The sequence below is a fragment of the Condylura cristata genome, unplaced genomic scaffold, assembly GCF_000260355.1.
Source record: "Condylura cristata isolate star-nosed mole 26May11 unplaced genomic scaffold, ConCri1.0 scaffold00017, whole genome shotgun sequence".
Lineage (NCBI taxonomy): Eukaryota > Metazoa > Chordata > Mammalia > Eulipotyphla > Talpidae > Condylura > Condylura cristata.
This window is the reverse complement of record NW_004567118.1, coordinates 27383423-27403470: the sequence shown is the minus strand read 5'-3', so window position 1 is coordinate 27403470 and position 20048 is coordinate 27383423. Positions and strand designations below refer to the sequence as shown.

The window sequence follows — 20048 nt, the reverse complement described above, 5'->3', positions numbered from 1 at the left end:
CAGCCTTCAAAGCCCGTGTGCCCACCTCCACATGACCCTTCCTGTCACCTCTCCCTGCATTCCCGCTTCTGTGTCTCCCTGCCTCTACCTGTCCTGCAGCATTGCAGTGAATCCTGTAACAAGGCAGCCAGCCATGTGCCCTCGGCTGAGGCCTCCACTTCCCCAAGAGTAAAAGTCAATGGCCACTGTGGCCACCAAGTCCTACAGAGGCTGCTTCATCCCCCACCACCCCTGTGCTCCAGTCACACTGGCCTCAAACAAGCACGTGCCCAAACAAGCACTTAACCCAGGCTACCTCCTCTGCCTGGGACTTGTCCTCCCTCAGGTACCTCCCAGGCTGCTTCCCAGGTTTCCTGGTCTTTGATCAAATGCCAGACTCTCAATGATGCCCTCTCCAAACACCCCGTCTCACATTTCAACTTACCCACCCTCACCTCTCCAACTATGGATTCTCCTTTTTTAAAGCACTCAACACTTTCCAACCCCCACTGTTCATATAATTTCATTATCACACCTAATCTTGGTTTTTGAATGTCTCTCTGTGGCAGGATGTAAGCTCTGTGAGGGTGGGGTGGGGTCTCTGTCTGGTCACTCACCAATGTGTCCCCAGGATTTAAGTCAGTGTCTGGCATATAGTAGGTACCCAGTAACTACTGGATGCATGGATGGATGAATGGATGAGAATAGATTAATAGCCAGAAGCTCTGGAGGTGGAAGTGAGGTAGGGGGCTGGGACCCAGAGGGATGGGGCCTAGGCCTGGGGTGTGGGCTCACAGCTTGGTACCCATTGGGGTCAACACCCAGGATTCCCTCTGCTAAGTCACCAGAAGTCAGTCACCAACCCTTGGAGCCTGGGAGGAAGTCTGAGACAGGCTGTACAAAGGAGCGTGGCAGCTCTCCAGAAGGAGGGTCGCCCAGCGGGACCCAGTGTCTCTGGACAGTTTATTTTACATGGGATGAATCTAAGCATCTCAAGTGTACACAGAGAACCAAAGCAAAAAAAAAAAAAAAGTGCATTTTAACTTCCTGAAAATGCTTTATAATAAAGCAGAACAATTATATATAGCAAACGCCTTTAAAATTTAAACCCTTTAGACATTTAATTCTTCAGCATTAATACACACAAATGCTATTACGGCAGGGAGGGGGCAGGCAGATTACAGCCTCCATAGGGATCAGAGTTTCAACAGTGTTACTTATAAATTATAGTACATCGATTTTATTTACTGATCTAGGGCAGCCGAGGATGGAAGGGTATACAATGTAGAGTAAACACATTCATACCTACCGGGATGAGGAATGCTGGCAGGAGACACAGCTTTTTAACATTAAAAATGTATAAAGTATTTAGCAAAAGTTACAGAAAACAGACCAAACAAGCAAGTTTACTTTGTTAGAAAATTCCACTTTCTTGGGTTTGCTGATGTGCTCGTGTCAGTGAAAGGACAGCCCCCCACCCCCCCATCACCTTCCTAAGGGGAAGGAAGAGACGCACGTTTGGGGTCTGCACCCGCCCTGACCACTGTCCCCGTCAATGCCTGTCCCTGGGTCCACAGCCCGAGAACTGATCTGCTTGAGAGACACTGGAAGGGGAGTGTCTCTGGGGAACAGATGGGCACACAGAGGGTCCGGGAGAGAATGTGACTTTACTTCAGGTTATGCAACAAATGAGACGAGGTGAGGCCGTTCAGAGCTGTTACCTCGTACCACGCCTTCCTCTCTGTCCCAGGCCACACTCCCCAGCGTACCCATGCACTCCGGCCCTTTGCAACCCCATTAGGAAGTTCCCCAAGAAAAAAGGTCAGTGTCTCCTGAACAGCACACAAAATCCAAAGCCATTATAGCCTCTCCCCTGGAAGCACCCCCCCTCCTGGCTGGGCTGTACTCCAGCCCTGTCACTTATTCTCACCTAGATCTATAACAGGGGTTGGGCCCCTCCCTTCAGGAAAGAGCAGTAACACTGTGGGGAAGTGCAGGGGGAGGAGGTGTTCAGAGTGCTCCCTGGCAAAATTCAACCCAGAGCATCCCAGCAGAGATGCTCAGCTCCCCACAGTGGACCCTGTGGGCTTGAGCTCCACTGCCCTGATCTTCATTTGGCTGGGATCCAGGAGTGTCCAGGAATGTCTGAAATTTTCTGGTTGCCTCTCTGCACTCACTTTTCTCTGAGCAGAGCATGATGGGGATGTGGCTTAGAGGTGTGGTCACCTTGGAGCTCATGCCACAGCTTGCCAGGCCTTGGCTAGGTTGGCTCCTATCTCTGCCACCAGCCAGTGGGCTGTAGGCACAGGTCAGGTGTGAACTCCAGCTGAGCAAGGTTCCAACAATGACAGGAAGGCTGATAGGCAATTTGGTCTTCGTGTCTCTCCTGGCTCCTCAGAAAGAGCCTTCAGGACATGCCATCAAACGTCACTGGATGAGACCTCAAAGATAATGAATGACTTAAGCTATCTTTGGTGGTGATGGGGGAGGGTGTCAAGGAGGAACTACCTCATTTCAATGGTTCATGAAAGTTAATTTGAGCTCCATTTGCATCTCAATGGGGAAGAGTCAGGGTGTCCTTCTCATGAGGTTTTTTGGACAAGGCCATGAACAGTGACCCAAGTTAGGTATGGCCATGGTGGTCAGAGGGGGCAAAGGTGGAAATGAGAAGGGGCGGGAGGTAGAATACAGCTGGTGAGGAAGCCTGAGAGATCATCATCTAGAACAAATACCTTCTGTTTGCAAACGAAGCAACAAAGACCCAGGGAAGGGTGGTGAGGAGCCCATGACCAGGTCACCGGGCCCCAGCTATGTCATGTCCACTTGCCTCACACACCTCCTACTGCTCACCAAATGCGAGCTAAAGTGGGCAGCCCCACAGAGAGTGAATCTGCTCACTGAGAAGAAGGCCACTAGACGGCCACTCCTCCCTCCAGTTGCTGGCAGGTTTCTGCCTCTAAAATGAACCTGAAAGGAAAGTGTGAGCCCCAACGACGACTTGTGGGCATAGCTGGCATTTGAAGAAAAGCCTTGGGAGCCATAAGCAGGGGCTAGCAGGCTGGACATGGCCATGCAAACAAGCTGAAGAAGACCCCAGGCCAGGAACTGCCAGGGCAAACAGCTCATTTAAAAGCAAGGAAGCTATGTGGGACAGCCATACAACCGGAGGTGACTCCGTGACCCAGGGAACAAGCACCGATACACAAAAGCAGTGGCTCAGCAGCACTGGGTGAAAGAAGCCAGACTCAGGCTGCATCAGAGAGATTCCACTTGTGGGACATTCTAGAAAAGGACAAACTACAGGGTCATAAAGTTGACTGGTCTTTGCCAGAGGCTAGGGATGTAGGAGGGGGTTGACTACAAGAGTTGGAGGGAATTTTTTATGTAGTAATGAAAATATGTTAATTTTGGTGGTGTTGACTAGAAGGTATAAGGGTGTCAAAATTCACTAAACCCTACTGAAGGTAAATTTTACTGTAAGTCAAAAAACCCCAATACTGTATGTCAACTACTTCAAAAAACCTAGAAAAAGACAAGGATTTTGGGGGTGAGAGGATCATGGGAATGAGAGGGTGGCCTGGCTAAGTATAAGTAAGCACATTGCCACTGAGCACCCCACTTAACATCTGTAAAGTGCTTTCCCTACCTACACATTCATGAGCAGGTCTGTAGAATCTTGTTTAAACTCCTCTTGCCAAGGGCACTCATAGCTGGAAGTAAAATCACTTAAACAAGCCAAGGTCTTTGACATCCTTTGAATTTTATGGCTTGTATTTCCAAGAAGGGACTTTGGCTCAGCCAAGAACTTTATGCACCCATCCACTAAACTAGTAATTGATTGACTTTCACAAAGGGATAGAAACAAAACCCTGGTGCGTGAATGTATACACTGTCTCTGTTTGCTTCAGTCATTAATCAGCCCTGATGAGCAGAGAAATGCCTCCTAAGGCAGAAACACTTCCTGGCCAATAGGCAAGGGCAGGAGGTAGAGAGGAGGCCCAAGCTGATTCCACAGGGAGACCCTCAGGACAGGCATCTCCATAGCCCAGTTTTTCTGTGCTTTGCAATACTGATCAAAAGTTGTTGAAAATGGAGAGGAACAAGTGGCTTTTCCAGGGTTGTCATGGCAACCAACTCACTTGGAACACAATTTGTCTTAGAGAAAGATTTTTGAAATCAGATTTTCACAGACAAACTAAGTGCATCCATGTCTCTAGGAGAGGCAGGTATAGAGGCTCATCTGTTCCTAGAAATGGAACAATGAATGGCTCTCAAGAATCATTCACTCTGTTCAAAAAGAAGGAAAGGAGTGAGTGAGTGAATTCAGATCAATCAGGATAACAGGACCTCTAAAAATCAAAATTCTGCCTTTAAATATTAGCGTTACTGACCAGCAAGATCTGTGGGGAAAGATAAGTACACAAAGTAAGAGACAGGTTACCTGGGCAGGACCAGATCTTGTCCCCAGATCCTAATACATAGCCTGGCCTTAGTTAACTGATAGGGGATGGAATTGAGGCAGGAAGGAAAAATGGAAGTATGTGGAGAGGCTAATGAGGCTGAAGTGAGGGGGTGAGGGAAAGAATGACTTCCAAACATCCAGTCAACTTGGGCTGCCCTTGAAGAAGCAAGAGAAGAGGAGGTGACTCTGGAATCTTCAACTGGGAATGAGAAGACAGTCAATGCGCCAAGTCATATTAAAAATAGCTATGTCCATACAAAGCTAATGGCTCTGAACATTTGAAAATCATTCACAAGTTAGGTGATGATGCCATCAAGCAATTACTACTAGCACCCGTTTTTAAAAAAGAAACCAAGGAAAAAAATTCTAAATTGAGTAGCTGATGTCATGGCCCAGTGCCCAAGTCCAGGAGGATGGGTCTCTATCTCAGGGACAATTCCCCTATGACCCTCATGTTGGTAAAGGTCTTCAACCTTTTTGGATGTTGGATTAAAAAAAGTGACAATGGTTGGTTTTCTTTAGGATATTCTGCATCTTTCTACTATAAAAGAGAAATCTGACTCTGAGAGAACTGCCAAAGGATTCAAGATTAATGTCATCCCAACTAGCATGTAAGACTAAGAGAAGACAAGTCACTTATGCCCTAGAGCCCACCCACTGGGAGACCTGTTAATCCAAAGTAGTCAGAGGGAACAATAAGTAAGGAAGATGGAACCTCAGGTGTGAGTCAAGGACAGAATCTCTCCCTTGCGAGTAAGGCCTTTTCTCCCACTGGTCCACTCATGTTGATTTTCCAAACTGACATGGCAGACACATATGCTGTGGCATAAAAGGGGAGAAGAGAGGAGAAAAGACCAGCAGCAGCATTGACAATATCTCAAGTCATTCTCTGAACAGGTTTTTCCAGGAAGTAGGGACGGAACAAGGGAAAAATGGTACCCGCACCAAGCAGGCACTTGGTACAGGGCTCTGGACCATACAGAAAGAGCTGCGAGGCAGGGAGGTGGGACACTAATATAGCCAGAGTCTGCGAGGCCTGTACAGGCCAGTCAGTGAGAGGGAGACACACGAGGACAGGGGCTCCGACCCCACCACGGACAAGCAAGTGGAGCTGCCTGGGGGATGATGACAACTTGCCCAACCCATTTCCCACAGGGAACCTGCCCAGCCCCACTGTGATCTCCCCTGGGAAGGGGTGGGGCTGAGAGGAAGCAGTAGAGAGCTGGCAGACTGGGATTTCTAGAGCGGAGACAACAGAAGATGCTCGATCCAGGGAAACACAACTCAACGTTCTGACTCAGGGCTAATTTGCTGAATGAGGTAGTTCCATCCTGAGCTCTCTGGGTGGGGTTGGTTTGGGAAGACAGGCACAAGTCTTCTCCCCAAGACCTCTGATGGTGAAAAGTGGCAGAGAAGAGACAGGATGTGGGCTCCCAGAATGCAACAGGGAAAAATGGAGGGCTGCAAAGGGTTGTGGGCATGAGCTGTTTGGCTGAATGGTGACTTCTATCCATGATTCTGATCCTGTTTCTGATCCTAATACTTTGGGGACAGATGCCTCCTTCCCTTGGCCCTCCTAAGCTCTGGAGAGAAGAGGGCCAGCTGGAGAAAGGGCCTGGGGCCTCCAGGGGCACAGATGTGCAACACAGCTGGCTCCAGGTGAGGAGGCAACTCCCACGATGCTCAGCAGGGACCACAAAGCTCCAGCCTTATTTGTTTTCAGAGCAACAAGCACAGCACAGGAGTTGGGGGCTTCAACCTCAGAGACAAGGGCAGGGCTGTGGATCGGTCTTCTGGCGTGGGAGCACTGGGAGCTTCCCAGCGGGGCCATCCAAGCTGCCCTTCTGGAATCCCAGTGGCAGCCCTTGCTCCCCCCACTCCTCAGTGGAACAGGAAATCGAGGGAGAGGACAGCGCCACTTGGCGGCAGGCCCCACAGCGGGAGCCACCCCTGTCTCTCTGTGGGACCCACCCCCCGGCCCCTCTCCTCGGCAGGACCCCCGGGGCTGCATGTGCCCAGCTAGATCTCCATGTCCACGGGACGGATGTTGCCCGTCTTGTGCTCTCTGACCCACAGCTCCCTGTCTTTGGCGGGGTCCACTTTTCGAAGCAGTTGGTCCACAGGCTCGACTGTCTGCAAAGGACAAAGAAGAAAGGACACCGTCAAAGATGGCAGCCAAGCCAGGGACACCTCCTCTGAATCACGCTGCTTTCCAATGTGGCCATGAGGGCAGCTTCTCTAGAGGGTTGTGGGGGGCCCTGGGGAGGCCCATTTGAGCTCTGTGAGATTGGGGGTCCTGGAACTCTTGTTCCTCTCCTGCTTTAGGCATGAGGTCATAGACCTTTTTCTCCTTTTCTCCTCACATTTAACACTCAAGAACAGGTCAATGGTAGTTTTAGATATTTTGAATATTTCTAGAAAATGTTTTTTAATGTGCCAGGGGAGATACTTACAACTTCAGTGTTTTAACCAGCAGGGACTTCTTTCTCTTTGGGGTAACAACCCACATGCATGTCTATTTCATGTACTTTGTATGGGTTCATGTGGATCTCCAGGCTAATCCAGACAAGTACACCCACGAGGTAGCTCACCTCCAGGACAGAATCCACTTGACCTGCCATGACACAGTGCCAAGCATCTCTCCCCTAGCCCTGGGTCTTGATGACCTGAGCCCGAGGGTGGGTGACTCACGCTTTGGTTGAACATGTCTGTCTCATGCCGGAGCTGTGTGTACTGGCACAGGTGCTGTCGGATCATCTCCACTCTCTCCACCTCCAGCCGCTCCAGCTCCTGCCAAGGAGGTGAGACCAGAGACCTCTGAGTGTGTCCCTCAATGTGGGGACCTCCCCAGCACCCAGAACCCAGGCTGCCCAATGCACAAAACACAAGCCACCCCTGCTTCTTCCCATCCTGTCTCACCCTCTGGGGTATGACAAAGAAAGCCTGCATCTGGGATGAAAGTGAAAGTGTAAGACAGCAGTTACTCTCTCCGAACCACCAGCTGACCACAGTAAGCCCTAAGGGTTCTGCTGCATTGCCGCACTGTCCTCACAATCATTTTAAGAGAGAGGGCCCATTTTCGTCTGCATTTTTCAAGCCAGGAATTACTACCCAGAAAGTAAAATGGCTTGTCCAAAGAGCAGTAGGATTTGAGCCAGGACCTGCTTGTGCCCTCGACCATGAGCACAGTACAGCCCAAGCCCCAGGTCCCGAGGGTTAGAGAAATGGGGCTCCTTTGGGTGTCCCTATGCCTCAGGCTCTTGGGTTTTTCTCCTTCGCCAAAGAGCCTCCTGCCCTCGGTCCACCCCTCGTGCTAAGAGGCAGTGTCCAGGTGAGGCTTTCACTGTCAAAAGGAGGAGTGGAAAGGGCTTGTCCTTCGGTTTCTACATGGTTCCATACCTTAGAAATTTAGGGAACCAGCCTGCTATTCCGTGTATAATTAGGTCACTGCTCAGGTGATTAATAGCGGAGAGTGTTAAACCAGGGGGTTTAATGAGGAGATTAGCCAGGAGGAAATGTAGGTCACCATCCTGGCAGAGGCCTCTAATCGCTCCGGTGGGTTGAAACCAGGGAGATGGAGGTCAGCCCCATGCTGGCTGGATAGGGATGGTGAGATAAGAACCTGTCAAGAAGAATATAGCTAGCCCCAGTTCTCGCCTATATTCACACAGCTAGAAGTGCTAGAAGGCAGGATCTGAATCCCCAACGCCAGAGCAGATCGAATGGTCTGCTGTGGTCGCCTCCAGGCGTCATGGTCCGCCAACCTCCTCCCAGGGCCTCTTGCACACCGCCCTGGTCCTGACGTGCTTCACAGGTATGTTCACTCACCAGTGTGGTGGTCACCATCTCCTCAAACCACTTGGACTGGGCTTGGTTGTAGAGATCCACACAGCGCATGAGGTCATCTCCTGCAAAAGGCCACCAGCCACAGTCTAACTCCATCCTGTTCTCATCAAGGTGTTCCTCTCCTGCCCAGGCCCACAACTGTGCCTGCCCTTCCCTGGGACCCTGGAGACCACTGGCCATCAGAACAAAGGAAGGGGGCAACCACGAGACTATTTTCAGAATGTCTATCTCAATGTACATCCCAATCACTTAGCCTTCAAGAAGGATTTCAGAGAGAGAGATCGATCAAGAGAGGAAGGAGGTGGGGGAGACATTCCTGGATCCCTACCCATATTGTGAACCTGAGGAAAGTTCGTCTCAGCAGTTTTCTTTAATTTTGGAGAGTCTTGCTTGGTGAAATTAAATGCCACAAGTAACCTGGGGCTAGTTATGTTTCAAGGAGAAGTCTGCAAATCTCGAATGTGTTTTGTGTGTGTGTGTCTACATGCACACAGCAAGGTGTTATGCTAAAACACAAAATAATTTATCTGATGACTTATAGATCACTCCTGTGCATTGATGGTATAAAAACACATGCCAGAAGGCTACACACTAGTTCCAGGATAGGTACTGTGCTGGGCAAAGGAGAGATGGGTGGCAAAGGAACGAGCTCTTTCTAGAGCAAGTCATTTCACAAGAAGGACACCTGAAACAAATGTAACTAACCCATCTTGATGGCCAGCATATCATTTGAAAGCTTTTGTAGTTAGAAAGAGCAACTGTAAAGTCACTGCAAACAGTATTAGGTCCCAGCACTCCAGGACCCAGCACACAGAACACAGACCCCAAATGGGCTGCGTCCAGGGAGCCCGCCAGAAAGGCAGAGTTCTGGATGCACCAAGACCCAGCGAGTCAGAAACTGCATTTTCACAGATCCCCAGGTGAGCCCGGCACACCCAGGGGGAGAAGTATCGGCTGAGCGCACTGCTTCCTGGACTGCAGCTTTCAGGTCACTTCAGGGTCCCCAGGGAGGAAGGCGCCATTGTCTCTGCTCATGAGCCAGCCCAGACCAGCTGATTTGCTCTTTAGAACGAGCAGTCGAGGGGACTCAAAGCCACTCTTATAATGGCCTCGCCCTCGCGGGTGGGTGTGTTCCGAAATGAAAGCTCAGTGGGAGAGGGAGGCCACACAATCCAGGGCTGGTCAGGCCCTCTCCTGGCGCCTTCCGACCAGCCCTGCCCCAGGCTGCGGGGTGAGCCTCCAGGGAGCAAAGCAAATCAAGGGGTTCGGTCCTTTGGTTCTTGGTCCAACATCAGTGACTGGGCTCTGGTTGCGAGCAGGACTCACTAGAGGTAGGAAAGTGGATGTTGTGCTGCAAACACATCCCACCTGCGTCTGAGGGTGGGGTGAGCTTGCTCCCTAGAGTCCACTAGGAAAACTCCCTGAGCTGTGCTGTCGATACCGATTTGGGGAACATCCTTAGGGAACTTAGAGTGTCAGGGAGTAGGGCAGGTGGAGGAGGTTGCGTCTTCTCTCTACACTCCAAAAGTCTGACATTGGGCAGAATGACTGGCATTGAACCAGAGCCAGAACCAGAGATTCTGGAAGCAGAATAAGGCTGTCATGTTTGACTTTACTGTGTGGTAGCAGATACTGATAGACCTGCATGGGCCCCCATTTCTTCTAGTGGGGATACCAATGGCACCTTCCAGGGTTAGGATGGGGCTGAGTGGAGGCAGATACATGCTGCAGCAGATGCCGGTCAGGGCAGAGGCATGGAGGCAGCAACTGTGGTGACTATGAATGAGGTCAAGCCCCCAAGGGTCCACGTGGCCTCCCTTTCCATAGCCTTAGGGAATATGATGGAAGGGGAGGAAAGGGTGCAGCATGAAAGGAAGGTGGGATTTCCTGGGGTACAGGCTGTCCAGCATGCTAACAAGCACGGCTGGTATACGAGAGAAGGACTCCTGGGGCCCCATGCACCAGAACTGCCTGTCTGGGGGACGGCCCACCCCGTGTGCCATCAGTTCCCCCATATGTAGACATGTGAAAATAGGAGGATGAAAAGGGAGAATGGTCTGACATTGACTGGTGGCTGGCACACAGGGAGGGCTCAACAACGGGAGTATATTTTTAGCCGCAGGACTGATCGCTTTCACTACAAAGAAATTGCGGGCTGTAAGAATGAGACTGTCGCCTGACGACAATACAAGAAAACCAGAACACAGAGCATGACCAGAAAACAACAAAGTGAAGATTAAAAAAAAAATTGACTCAGATGAACTCGACACAAAAAACAAAATATCAAGACTGACAGAAATGAAAATACTTGAATGAGAACTTCTGGAATATATGGTGAGAAAAGTGGAGTGAGCAAAATGAAGTCTGCTGGGCCAAATGTTTTTCTTTCAAAGAAACACCCAAAGCCTCACAAAGCGAGACAAGTAATAAAATTCTTGAATAAAGGAAGACCTTGGTGAGTCACAAAACCTAGAAATTGTAAGAGGAAACTTACTTAAAACAAACAAGTAAACCCCACCCTCAATAAAAGAAAACTAAGAGATAAAATTGAAAAATAATGACCTAGGAAAACTTTTGCAATTGAAATGATAAAAGGATAATTTTCCTAGCATTTAAACAATTCCTATCAACCAACCATTGAGATCAGCTAATTAACAAGAAATTGGAAAGTTAATCAAGTTACAGAAAAACATCACAGGTGGTTTCTAAGTCTCTTAGAAATGCTCAACTTCACTCAAAAAAATAGAAATTGTAAATTAAATTAAATGTAAATATGATTTTTCAGCAGATGGCTATGAGGTCAGAATTTGATAACACACGGTGTTGACAAGATCTAGGGAAGCGGCTTTCAGGGGGACTATTCGGGTCCTCATCTCTGGAGAACAAATTGAAAACATCTCTCAAAATGGATACGATCCTGTGAACTAGAAGCTCCACAGCCAGATACTCTCTCTAAGCAGATTTACTGTGACAGACACACAGACGCATTTACATAACACAGCACTGTTCACACTGACAAACACTGATACCGTCTAAAAGTCCCACAACAGTCACGGAGAAGACTGAGGAAATAAATTTGGATACAATCATCTATTTCAGATGACTTTCAGCCATTGAAAAGTCTATATATACAAATATACAGGCAACTAAATGGAATGGAACAATCTCTAAAATAATTAAAATACAAGTTCAAAACCTGGAGTATATAAAGAAATTTAAATACAAAACCTAGAACATATGATCAAATTTAAATCTGTAAATATTAAAAAACATTAAATTAAAACACTAGGAAATGTTGATGGTGATTCTATCTGGAAAACGAGATTTATATTCTTCTGTGCTAAATCATTGTTGCCAAGTAATGATAATTAGTTTTCAATATAATTTGAGTTTTAAAATAATTTTATAGCTAAATTAATTTCTTCACCCTGGGCTTCCCTTCCCAATATTAATAAGTCATTACGCCTTCTATTTCTGGATCTAGTCACTTATTGCTGAGCATTGTATGCTATTTATATCAAGTGCTACGTTACTATTACATCACTTTGTTGTAGACTTATTTTTATATCTTTGTATTTTCAAATGTCCACATGGTGACTGCTTCATATGGCCGTGAGTTAATTGTACCAGGTTCACTAAAGGTTGGGATGAGAGAGACCTAGCGGTTACCAGAGCACACGCTAACCGACAGCACCCCCTGCAACATGCACTGTCTTTGCATGCGGCCGTTAAAAGAAATAATAGTAAGTTTTGCGGTTCTAACTGGCCTCTCTCCGCCTTCCTTTTGTGGGAGCTAACTTTCACCACTAGGTGGGAGCAGACACCAACTCACTGGGGGAGTGTCAGAACATTTGCATCTGGTTATCTCATGCAATGAAATGCCGGCCCCTGTAGGGGGCAGGAGCCCATCACCAGGGTTAACCTGGGGAGGTGGTACAGTGTGGTGGGCAGTTGGGGTTTGCTGTCCCCCGTGGGTTCCACATGGGGACAGGACCCCAAGTTCCAGGTTCATGAAAGAGACTGTCCACTTTGGATGTCTAGGGCTTGGGCAAGAAAGAGTCCTTGTCAGGGATTTGTAAAGAACCCAGTGTCCATCGTGACCTGGAGGCAATCTGGCCTGCCCCCCAGTCTTGTCCTATGGGGTGGGCCTCCCAGCACCCCACCTTCCAGCCCTCTCCCTTCTGTGCTTCCGTGGACAGTGAGGACTTGAGAAGCAGGTGGGCCTCCGCCGGCACTCACCAGCCTGCGTGGACTTCCTCCGCGCCTTCTTGATGTCCTCTTCTGTCTTGTTGCTCAGCTTGATCTCCAGCTGCTGGGTCTTCATCTCCAGGTCTCTCTGACGCTCCGTGAGGGCTTTCCGGGCCTGGGGTTCAAGGATGTGGGGGGAGCTGTTCACAGAGCTCAGAACCAGGAAGGCCTACGGGTCACGTGGCTGCACCCCCTTGTCCAGCTAAGAGACCTTTCTTTCCCTCGCCTGCTTTCACAGGTGATGCCACAATGGCTCTAGAGGCTGAGCTGCTGGAGCAGCATTGTCCAGCCAGCAGTGACCATGCATCCCTGTCGCTGCCCACTGCATCTTGGCTTGACTTGGGGCGGGCTCCCAGTTCGTGGGAGTAGGCACTTGTACTGGAGACCCAGTTCTGTGGAAGGGACCACAGAGGTCATCTGTGTCACCTGTCACCGTGTTCAACAAATGGCAACAGCACAATTACTGCTCTGGGCAGGCCAGCCCTGCTTTCCTTATTAAGGTTTCGACCCTCCATAGCTCCAAGGCACTTTGGAGGGTCTAAGGTGCCTACAGCCATGCACATCTCCTGCTGCCTCTCCAAAGGCACTGAAGGAGACATCTCTCTCCTTCGGATCTGGCTGTCGAGAGCTACCCACTGGTCAGATGGCTTTGGCCTCTGGGAGGGGGTGATTTTGTCAGGAGGAAATGCTAAGCAAGACCCAGACAAAGGGGTTGTGTGAGGGGCCAGCACTCTCCAATGCATTCAAGGGTGTACCCCACCTTCTGTGTCCGGTTAACTCCACAATAATTCCCAGTGCAGGTGCAGCTTCGCCTGCTTCTCTTGGCCCTCTGGGCAGTGGGCCCAGTGCCAGGGGGAGCAGCTCTTACCTGCCTCTGGCAGGGGCAGAAAGTTCTTGGGCGTGGACTTGAGGTTTGTATAACCCCCGGTCTACCCCGAGCCTACCACAGGGGGACAGGACAAAGGCCTCTGCCTATGCCCTGATGCCCCTGCTGGTGTCCACCACCTTCCAGCAGGTCCCCAGCCCCTCCCCCACCCTCGCCTCCTGGGCCCTCACCTTCTCCACTGAGGCATAGCGGCTGGCGAGCTGCTTGCGGAGGTCAGCGATGTGGTGGTCACACTTTTTCAGGTCTTTCTTGAAGTTCTCCCGGAAGTTCATGAGGGGTTTCTCAACTTCGCTGTGCAGCTGTTGAGGAGAATAAGGGGGGCAGATCTACTCAGGACCTCAAAGCACCAGCTTCAAGTAAATGGAGGAGAGAGGGGCAATGCCTGCAGCCTCTGGGAGCATGGGTCTGGGGCAGGGACTTGGCCCATCTGACAAGACGGTGAGAGCAAGAGGTCACACATCTGATGGCGCTGAGGGCAGCCGTCCTAGCTGGGCGGGCCCCGGTGGTCACAGGGCTGGGGCACACGAGTCGGCCTCTGGAGCTTTTCAAGGCCCCTGTTGCCTCCTGTGATTGCCCACTGGGAAGGCTACAGGGGTAAAGCTAAGCCACTGTTTCTGTGCCAGCAGCGCCCAGCACAGTGACTGTGGCTGCAACTCATTAGATGAACTCAGGCCAGTTTGTTTACTGACCACCTGCTACGGCCAGGTGTCCGGACTACACAGGTGACCTGGGCACGGTCCTACGGTGGGAACCACCCCAGGCCACGGAGGGCTTTCTCAGCACACTGGTTGGCATAGAAAGGCCACTTCGGCCCTTTAGATGGCGACCTGTGCTCTGAGGACCAGACAAGTAGGCGGCTGCCCTGGAGGGCTAGGCCACGTCGGGTCTCAAGCCTCTTCTTTGTCTTTTATTCCTTCCTTCAGTACCATTCCCTTTTGAGGGAGAATTTTACTTAAGACTTTTGTTTCAGGTGTCAACATGAGACGTTGGTAAGGAAGCAGATAGATGTGGACTGCTGTGGTCAGGCTGCCAAGCAGCCTTGAGCCCCGATAACTCAGCTTCTTAGAGCTGACCCAGCTCCCCTTGCAGGGCCCCCTGATTCAGTCTTCTGAGGACCCTCACCTCAGCCCCCCCATTCATCCTATGGCCCCCTGACTCTGCTGGTGTTCTGAGCCCCTGGACCACCACCTGTCCCAGAAGTATGTTGGGAAGCACAGGTGAACTTCCTTGCCCACTCAATTCTGGGGTTCTGTGCTTTCTCTCCTTTCCCCTCTCACCAGGCTCTTATCTTTTCCTCTGGAGACCTTGAAGTTAATTCTACCCAAGGTATTACACAGGACTGAGCCCCAGGAGGGCAGGGCCATGCTGATTTGGCCACTGCTGGGTCCACACAGTGTCTGGGAGGAGTTGGTGCAGAATGAGTGTTCTTCTGCACCAGGACAATGATGAGTGTCCAGTGCCCTGATGGCAAGTTAGCAACTTAGATGACCTCGAGACTAACCAAGAATGCTATCCAGGTTAACTGTAAATGTCTGTTATTTTTTGAGCGCTTGGAAATTTCCTCGTATAAGAAAATAGCCCCATCTGGTGGCTGTTTGTAAGACGCTATAAAGTTGACAGTTGCCAAGAGGACACAAGCCCCATTCCACGGAAAAAGCTACCTCACTGAAATGCGGTGGGAGCCTGCCCCTAACTGGGCTTCCAGCAGGGTTAACTCAGCCCGTTGCATCACTGACTGTGGGTTCTCTTTCTGATGGCCAAGAAAGCAAGCTCATTCCCAGACTTTAAATGTGCCCAAGAGTGACCCAGAGGGGCTTCTCAGCATTCAGGATTCTTGGGCCCAAGGTTCTGTGGTCTGGGGAAGGGTCCAAAAACCTGCCAACACACCAAAATGTTTTCCCCCAAATTCCACAAACTATCTGGAAACAATGCTGTCAGCTGTCAGGGGACAGTCAAGACCCAAGGATTCTCCCACTACATTATAAGTACTCATAAAATGCAAATTGTTCTCTAAAAAGTTGGCTGAGTAGCTCATCCTCATTCTTAACTTCCAAGCATCTTTGTTTAACCAGAGGCAGAAGCACTTTCTGGAAGCCGAATCCTGCGGACTCTGAGTTGGCTGCTTTGGATGGAGCTGCTCAGTGCGTCTGTTTGGGACTCCTGCTTCCGTAGCCTCCTCCTTTCTGCTCATACATCAGAAGAGAATAAGAGCAATCCCAAGTTGAAAGGACTCTCAGAGAAAGTCTGGTCCAGCGTTTTTTAAATGGTGTGTTGTGAAATCAATGTGTGGGTCAGGCCCAGCTTTCTGATGAGAGCAGACCCAAGTCTAACAGCAAACACCGGAGTGCATTTTAGGTAGAAGGATAAGCACTGTTTCCTGCATCAGGTTATTTGTGTGAGCACCTGCAGGTGGATACCTGGGTGTGGATACTGAGTGTTCTGGGTGGTCAGTGAAAGGCACCCCCGAGGGTCACAATCAAATAAGCTTCAAATCATGTGCTCTGGCCCACATGCAAACGTGGATACCCAGAGAGGCTAAGGGACTAGCCCAATGACACCACTCTTGTCTCTTGTTTGTGACAGTTCCCCCCACCCCCAAACCTGCAGACTTGACTGCAACTGAGCGGCCTCCATTGCATGATTAGATTTTCCCCCATCAGAAGGAATGTTCTATTCTCCCTTCTGCAGTTAGAGCCAGGTACAAATTCCTCTGTATAATACAGCCTTATTTCTTCACCCATCGGCTGCTATTAACAATGGCTTGGCTAACACACTAGCAGAGCCTGAAAGACTGCTGTCACAGAGCTGCATTCCTCCGAGAGCTCTTCTCCCCTCCCTGAGCACTCAGAGCAGAACTGCAGAGTGGAACAAGGAGCACACATTTAAATTAGTTTCATGCCTATGAGGCTGTACTATCTGTGGCAGACAAACAGGTTCTTGAAGCCCCTTTCTTTGCAGGGGATTGCCATACAAACTCCTGAGCTGCCACTGGGATTGCCTGAGGCCACCGCCACTGACTGACAGGCGGAAAATAGCAAAGGTTCTCTCCCAGAAATCTATTTTGGGGAAGTGTTCTTCATACGCCTCCTGTCAACTGAATGGTGGCCGTTCGTGCCATCCACATCTGACTGAAACATCCTGGGCACTTGGACACCAGCCTACACCAAGAGCGGGCAGAGTTGCGTAATTTAAATGCTGTGGTCAGCCTGGAGGAAAGGCCTAGGGGGTCACGTCCCCTGCCCTCAGCCCTCTCCTTGCTTCCTTAGTAGCTGAGCCCAGCAGGCAGACTGACCGCTGGGCTGTGATTTAGCCTCTTTGGCCCTTCTCATGTGAGAAATGGTGACGCTGTCTTGCATGATGGTTGGTAAAATCAAGGGAGATGATATATTCTGCACACACCCACCTAAAACATGAGTGCACGTGAGACTGGCTTCACTGCAAATGCTCCTTGTGGTCTTCATCCTGAGCTTCCAGCAGAGCTCCTGAAACCTTTGTGATTTCTTAAGTGGTAAAGGTACTTCTAGTATTTGGCCTTTGACCCCAGTTCCTGACACAGAGCTCCCAAACCCTTTGGCATCCCAGGGGTGAGAGGAGTGGCTTCAGTGCTAGTGGGCTGCTGGACAGCCTCAGGATGGGGGCTGTCACCAGAAAGACCAAGCCATGGTAAGAAGCTTGAACTGTCAGCCCCACCCCCATCCTCCTGGGAAAGGACTGGGAGTTTGAGTGAACCGTAGATCAGGCTGAGGAGATGAAGCCGCCATAAAAAGCTACCAACTCTGAGGCTTCAGACAGCTCCAGCACAGCAAGCACACTCACATGCTTGGAAGGTGAGGGACGATTCCATGGAGACAGAAGTTCTCATGCTTGAGATCCTTCTGGACTTTGCGCTATATACCTCTTCATCTGGCAGTTCATCTGTATAAAGTGGCAACTCACTGTTTCCCTGAGTTCTGTGAGCCTCTCTAGCAAATTATGAAACCTGAGGAGGGTGTCATGAACACCTCCCATTTGCAGTTAAGCCAAACAGAAGTGTGGGTACCTGGGAAGAAACCGTGTGCACTTGTTACGGACTGAGCCCTTCACCTGCAAAAGCTGATGTATCACCAGGTGAACAGAATCAGAACTGAGTTAAAGTGTAGGACACCCAGCTGGAGTCAAGAGACTTGGCCGGTGTGGGAACCCCCTTCAGATTGGGTGGTCAGTGTTTGTTCGAGCGTTGGCATAAAAGGAAGCAGGGGAATGCTGTGCCTCAGAGTGGCTTTTGTCACCTGAGTGCTCCATAAGCCACCAAGAGCCACAGGTTGTGCTGACAGGTAGTAAATGCCACTGGGGCCCAGGGGGTCCAGCAGAGGACCTTTCAGAACAGCAGTCCCCATTCATGGCACCAGTCAATGGAGGTTCTCCCCACACAGAGAACAGAGTGGCAGGGGCTAGATGAGAGGATGGAGGCCTAATGAGAACACTACCCACATCCACAGCTTAAAAGAACATGCTGTTTTATATGCAAGGCAGAAAAGGGACCAGTTTATGGAGCTGCTTCTCTCCCAGTGCTTGACTGGCAACTGTCTCATGAAGTATTTGGGGGATGAGGTTAGTGTACCATTGCTAGCTCAGGAATTCTCACATCTGGGTAGCAACTCATTCTTGGGGCATTAACATCCTTTAGAAGCAGAGAGCTGGTAAAACACTGTCTCTTCCTCTTCCTTCCTCTCCCTCCCTCCCCAGTTCTTTATAAAACTCCTCTCTGAACCGCAGTCATTTGAACATTCACTCTGTGTGTGCAGCAGGTGCATTCCCCACCTGGTGGGGTGGGGAGACCTGATTTCAAAGCTAGACACCTGTCCACCTACAGGGCAGTCCCATGGGGGCCCTGAAGCCCAGAATGTCAGTTGTTATGGGAAAGCTAGGGGACCCAGGATGTTCAATGCAGAAACTCTGGGAAGGAGCAGTCAACTTTGGGGGATGCTACTGTTAAGTAGTAAAAGAGGCAGTCTAATGCCCAACTGAAAAATGGGGCCTCAGAGAGTTAAGGACCATGTCCAGTGTTCCCTCAGACTGCTATCTGACTGTGGACAGCAGGACAGTAAGAAGACCAGGGGTCCAGGAAACAAAGCTTACTAGGAATGGAGACACTCTCAAGAGTGTTTCTTCCCTTAGAAGGCAAGCATGCTAGTGAGTTGCCCACCATCATAACACATTTTGTGAATTATTTCACTTTGACACTTGGTTTCTTTCTCCCCTGAAAAATGGTTGAGAGCCTCCCTGAGAAGGAATTTGGAGATAGGCGCCAGAAGTGGAGAAGAAAGCAATATGGAGAAATCAGAAAATGAAGGAAGGAGCTAGTCAGAGAGCTCCATTCACTCATTATTTCCAAAAACAGTTATTGAGCATCTATTACACACTAGACACCACCCTGGGTACTGGGGACAGACTGATGGACACAGAAACATCTCTGTCCTTAAGAAGGGCCTGGGGCTGGAATCTTTATAACCAAAGGGAAGACTCAGTTACCTGTTGTGAAATTTTGTAACAACAAAAATAAAAAACAAAAATGTTCTCTCTTTGGCACATTCTAGTTGCTCCTGACACCACACCAAGAAGACGTGGAAAATGCCAATAAGCTACTTTGGAAGCCCAACAATGTGAGTGTGGGGTTTCGTCACTCAGGGTTCACCTGCGGAAGTGATGGGCATCACTTACACCTCACAGAGGTGTGCTGCGGCTGCCCCACTGACTCACCACAGCTGAATGCTAAAGTTATAGGACTTTTGTGAACTGGCTATTAAGAGACAGCCAGTCTTAAAAATTAAACTTGAAATGAATAAATTCTATTGACAGCAAAGGTAATACAGATTCCACATTTTCTAACTACACTTTACTATTCTTGAACGGATACTTGTAGTTACTGATGTGACTACATAAGTAATGTGGGAACATTACTGAATGATGTGTTTCTTTTCCCAACTATTAAAATTTACACCACAGAAAATGGCAACCTGGGGAGACAGTTGCTCAATGTGTAGCCGCTCACCACTGTGTAAGATCACTGCAAAGGAGCTACACAGAGGGGTTACCTTGGCAGAGAACTTGAGGTGAACTTCTGCCTCATCTGCCAGGCTCTTCTTCACCTGGGCCCACGCTTCTCCCAGCGAGCTGCAACATGAAGGAGACCGTCAGTTCCAAGGAGAGAGAGAGCTGCACTGACCCCAGGTTGGAGATCACAGTCCTTCCTGAGGTGGGATGGTGGGTCTTGAGCTCGAGTCTTGGGGATACGCAGTACACCTGTGACTAAACTGAGATGAGACACAAAACAAACAGCATGGGCCAGGGGAGACACCGAAACCCAGGGGAGGCTCTTTGGAGCTGGACAGTTGCAGATAGTTGAGTGATTGGGGGACCTGGCAAGAGCCACGCTACCCACATTGTATGACAAGATCCTGACGTGGGGGAAAAAATCCTGAAAAGTCAGGATATTCCACAGCTGGTTCCTGCTGGATTCTTTTCATTTGTTTATGGCCGTTTCCAAGACCTATGGTTTGTCTTTGGCTGTTCCCAAGAAGTCCAAATATACATTTAATATGGAATCAAAAATTACTTGATTGGATTGACTGGTTTAATAACAATAGC

The 20048-nt window shown here is 49.6% G+C and overlaps 1 protein-coding gene across 3 annotated transcripts in view; it reads right to left on the bottom strand.

Annotated features, from left to right (window-relative positions):
* Nucleotides 1-1199: 1199 nt before the first annotated feature.
* Nucleotides 1200-20048, bottom strand: part of GAS7 (growth arrest-specific 7) — a 213619-nt gene continuing 194770 nt past the window's right edge. For all 3 annotated transcript variants that reach the window (XM_004684591.2, XM_004684592.2, XM_012726292.1), the window contains exons 9-14: nt 19496-19574; nt 13592-13720; nt 12527-12650; nt 8270-8349; nt 7133-7231; nt 1200-6574 (exon numbers count right to left, since the gene is read on the bottom strand). In XM_004684591.2, the coding sequence (XP_004684648.1) occupies nt 6461-6574; nt 7133-7231; nt 8270-8349; nt 12527-12650; nt 13592-13720; nt 19496-19574 (625 nt within the window). In that variant the 3' untranslated portion in view covers nt 1200-6460. The remainder of the gene's footprint in view (nt 6575-7132; nt 7232-8269; nt 8350-12526; nt 12651-13591; nt 13721-19495; nt 19575-20048) is intronic.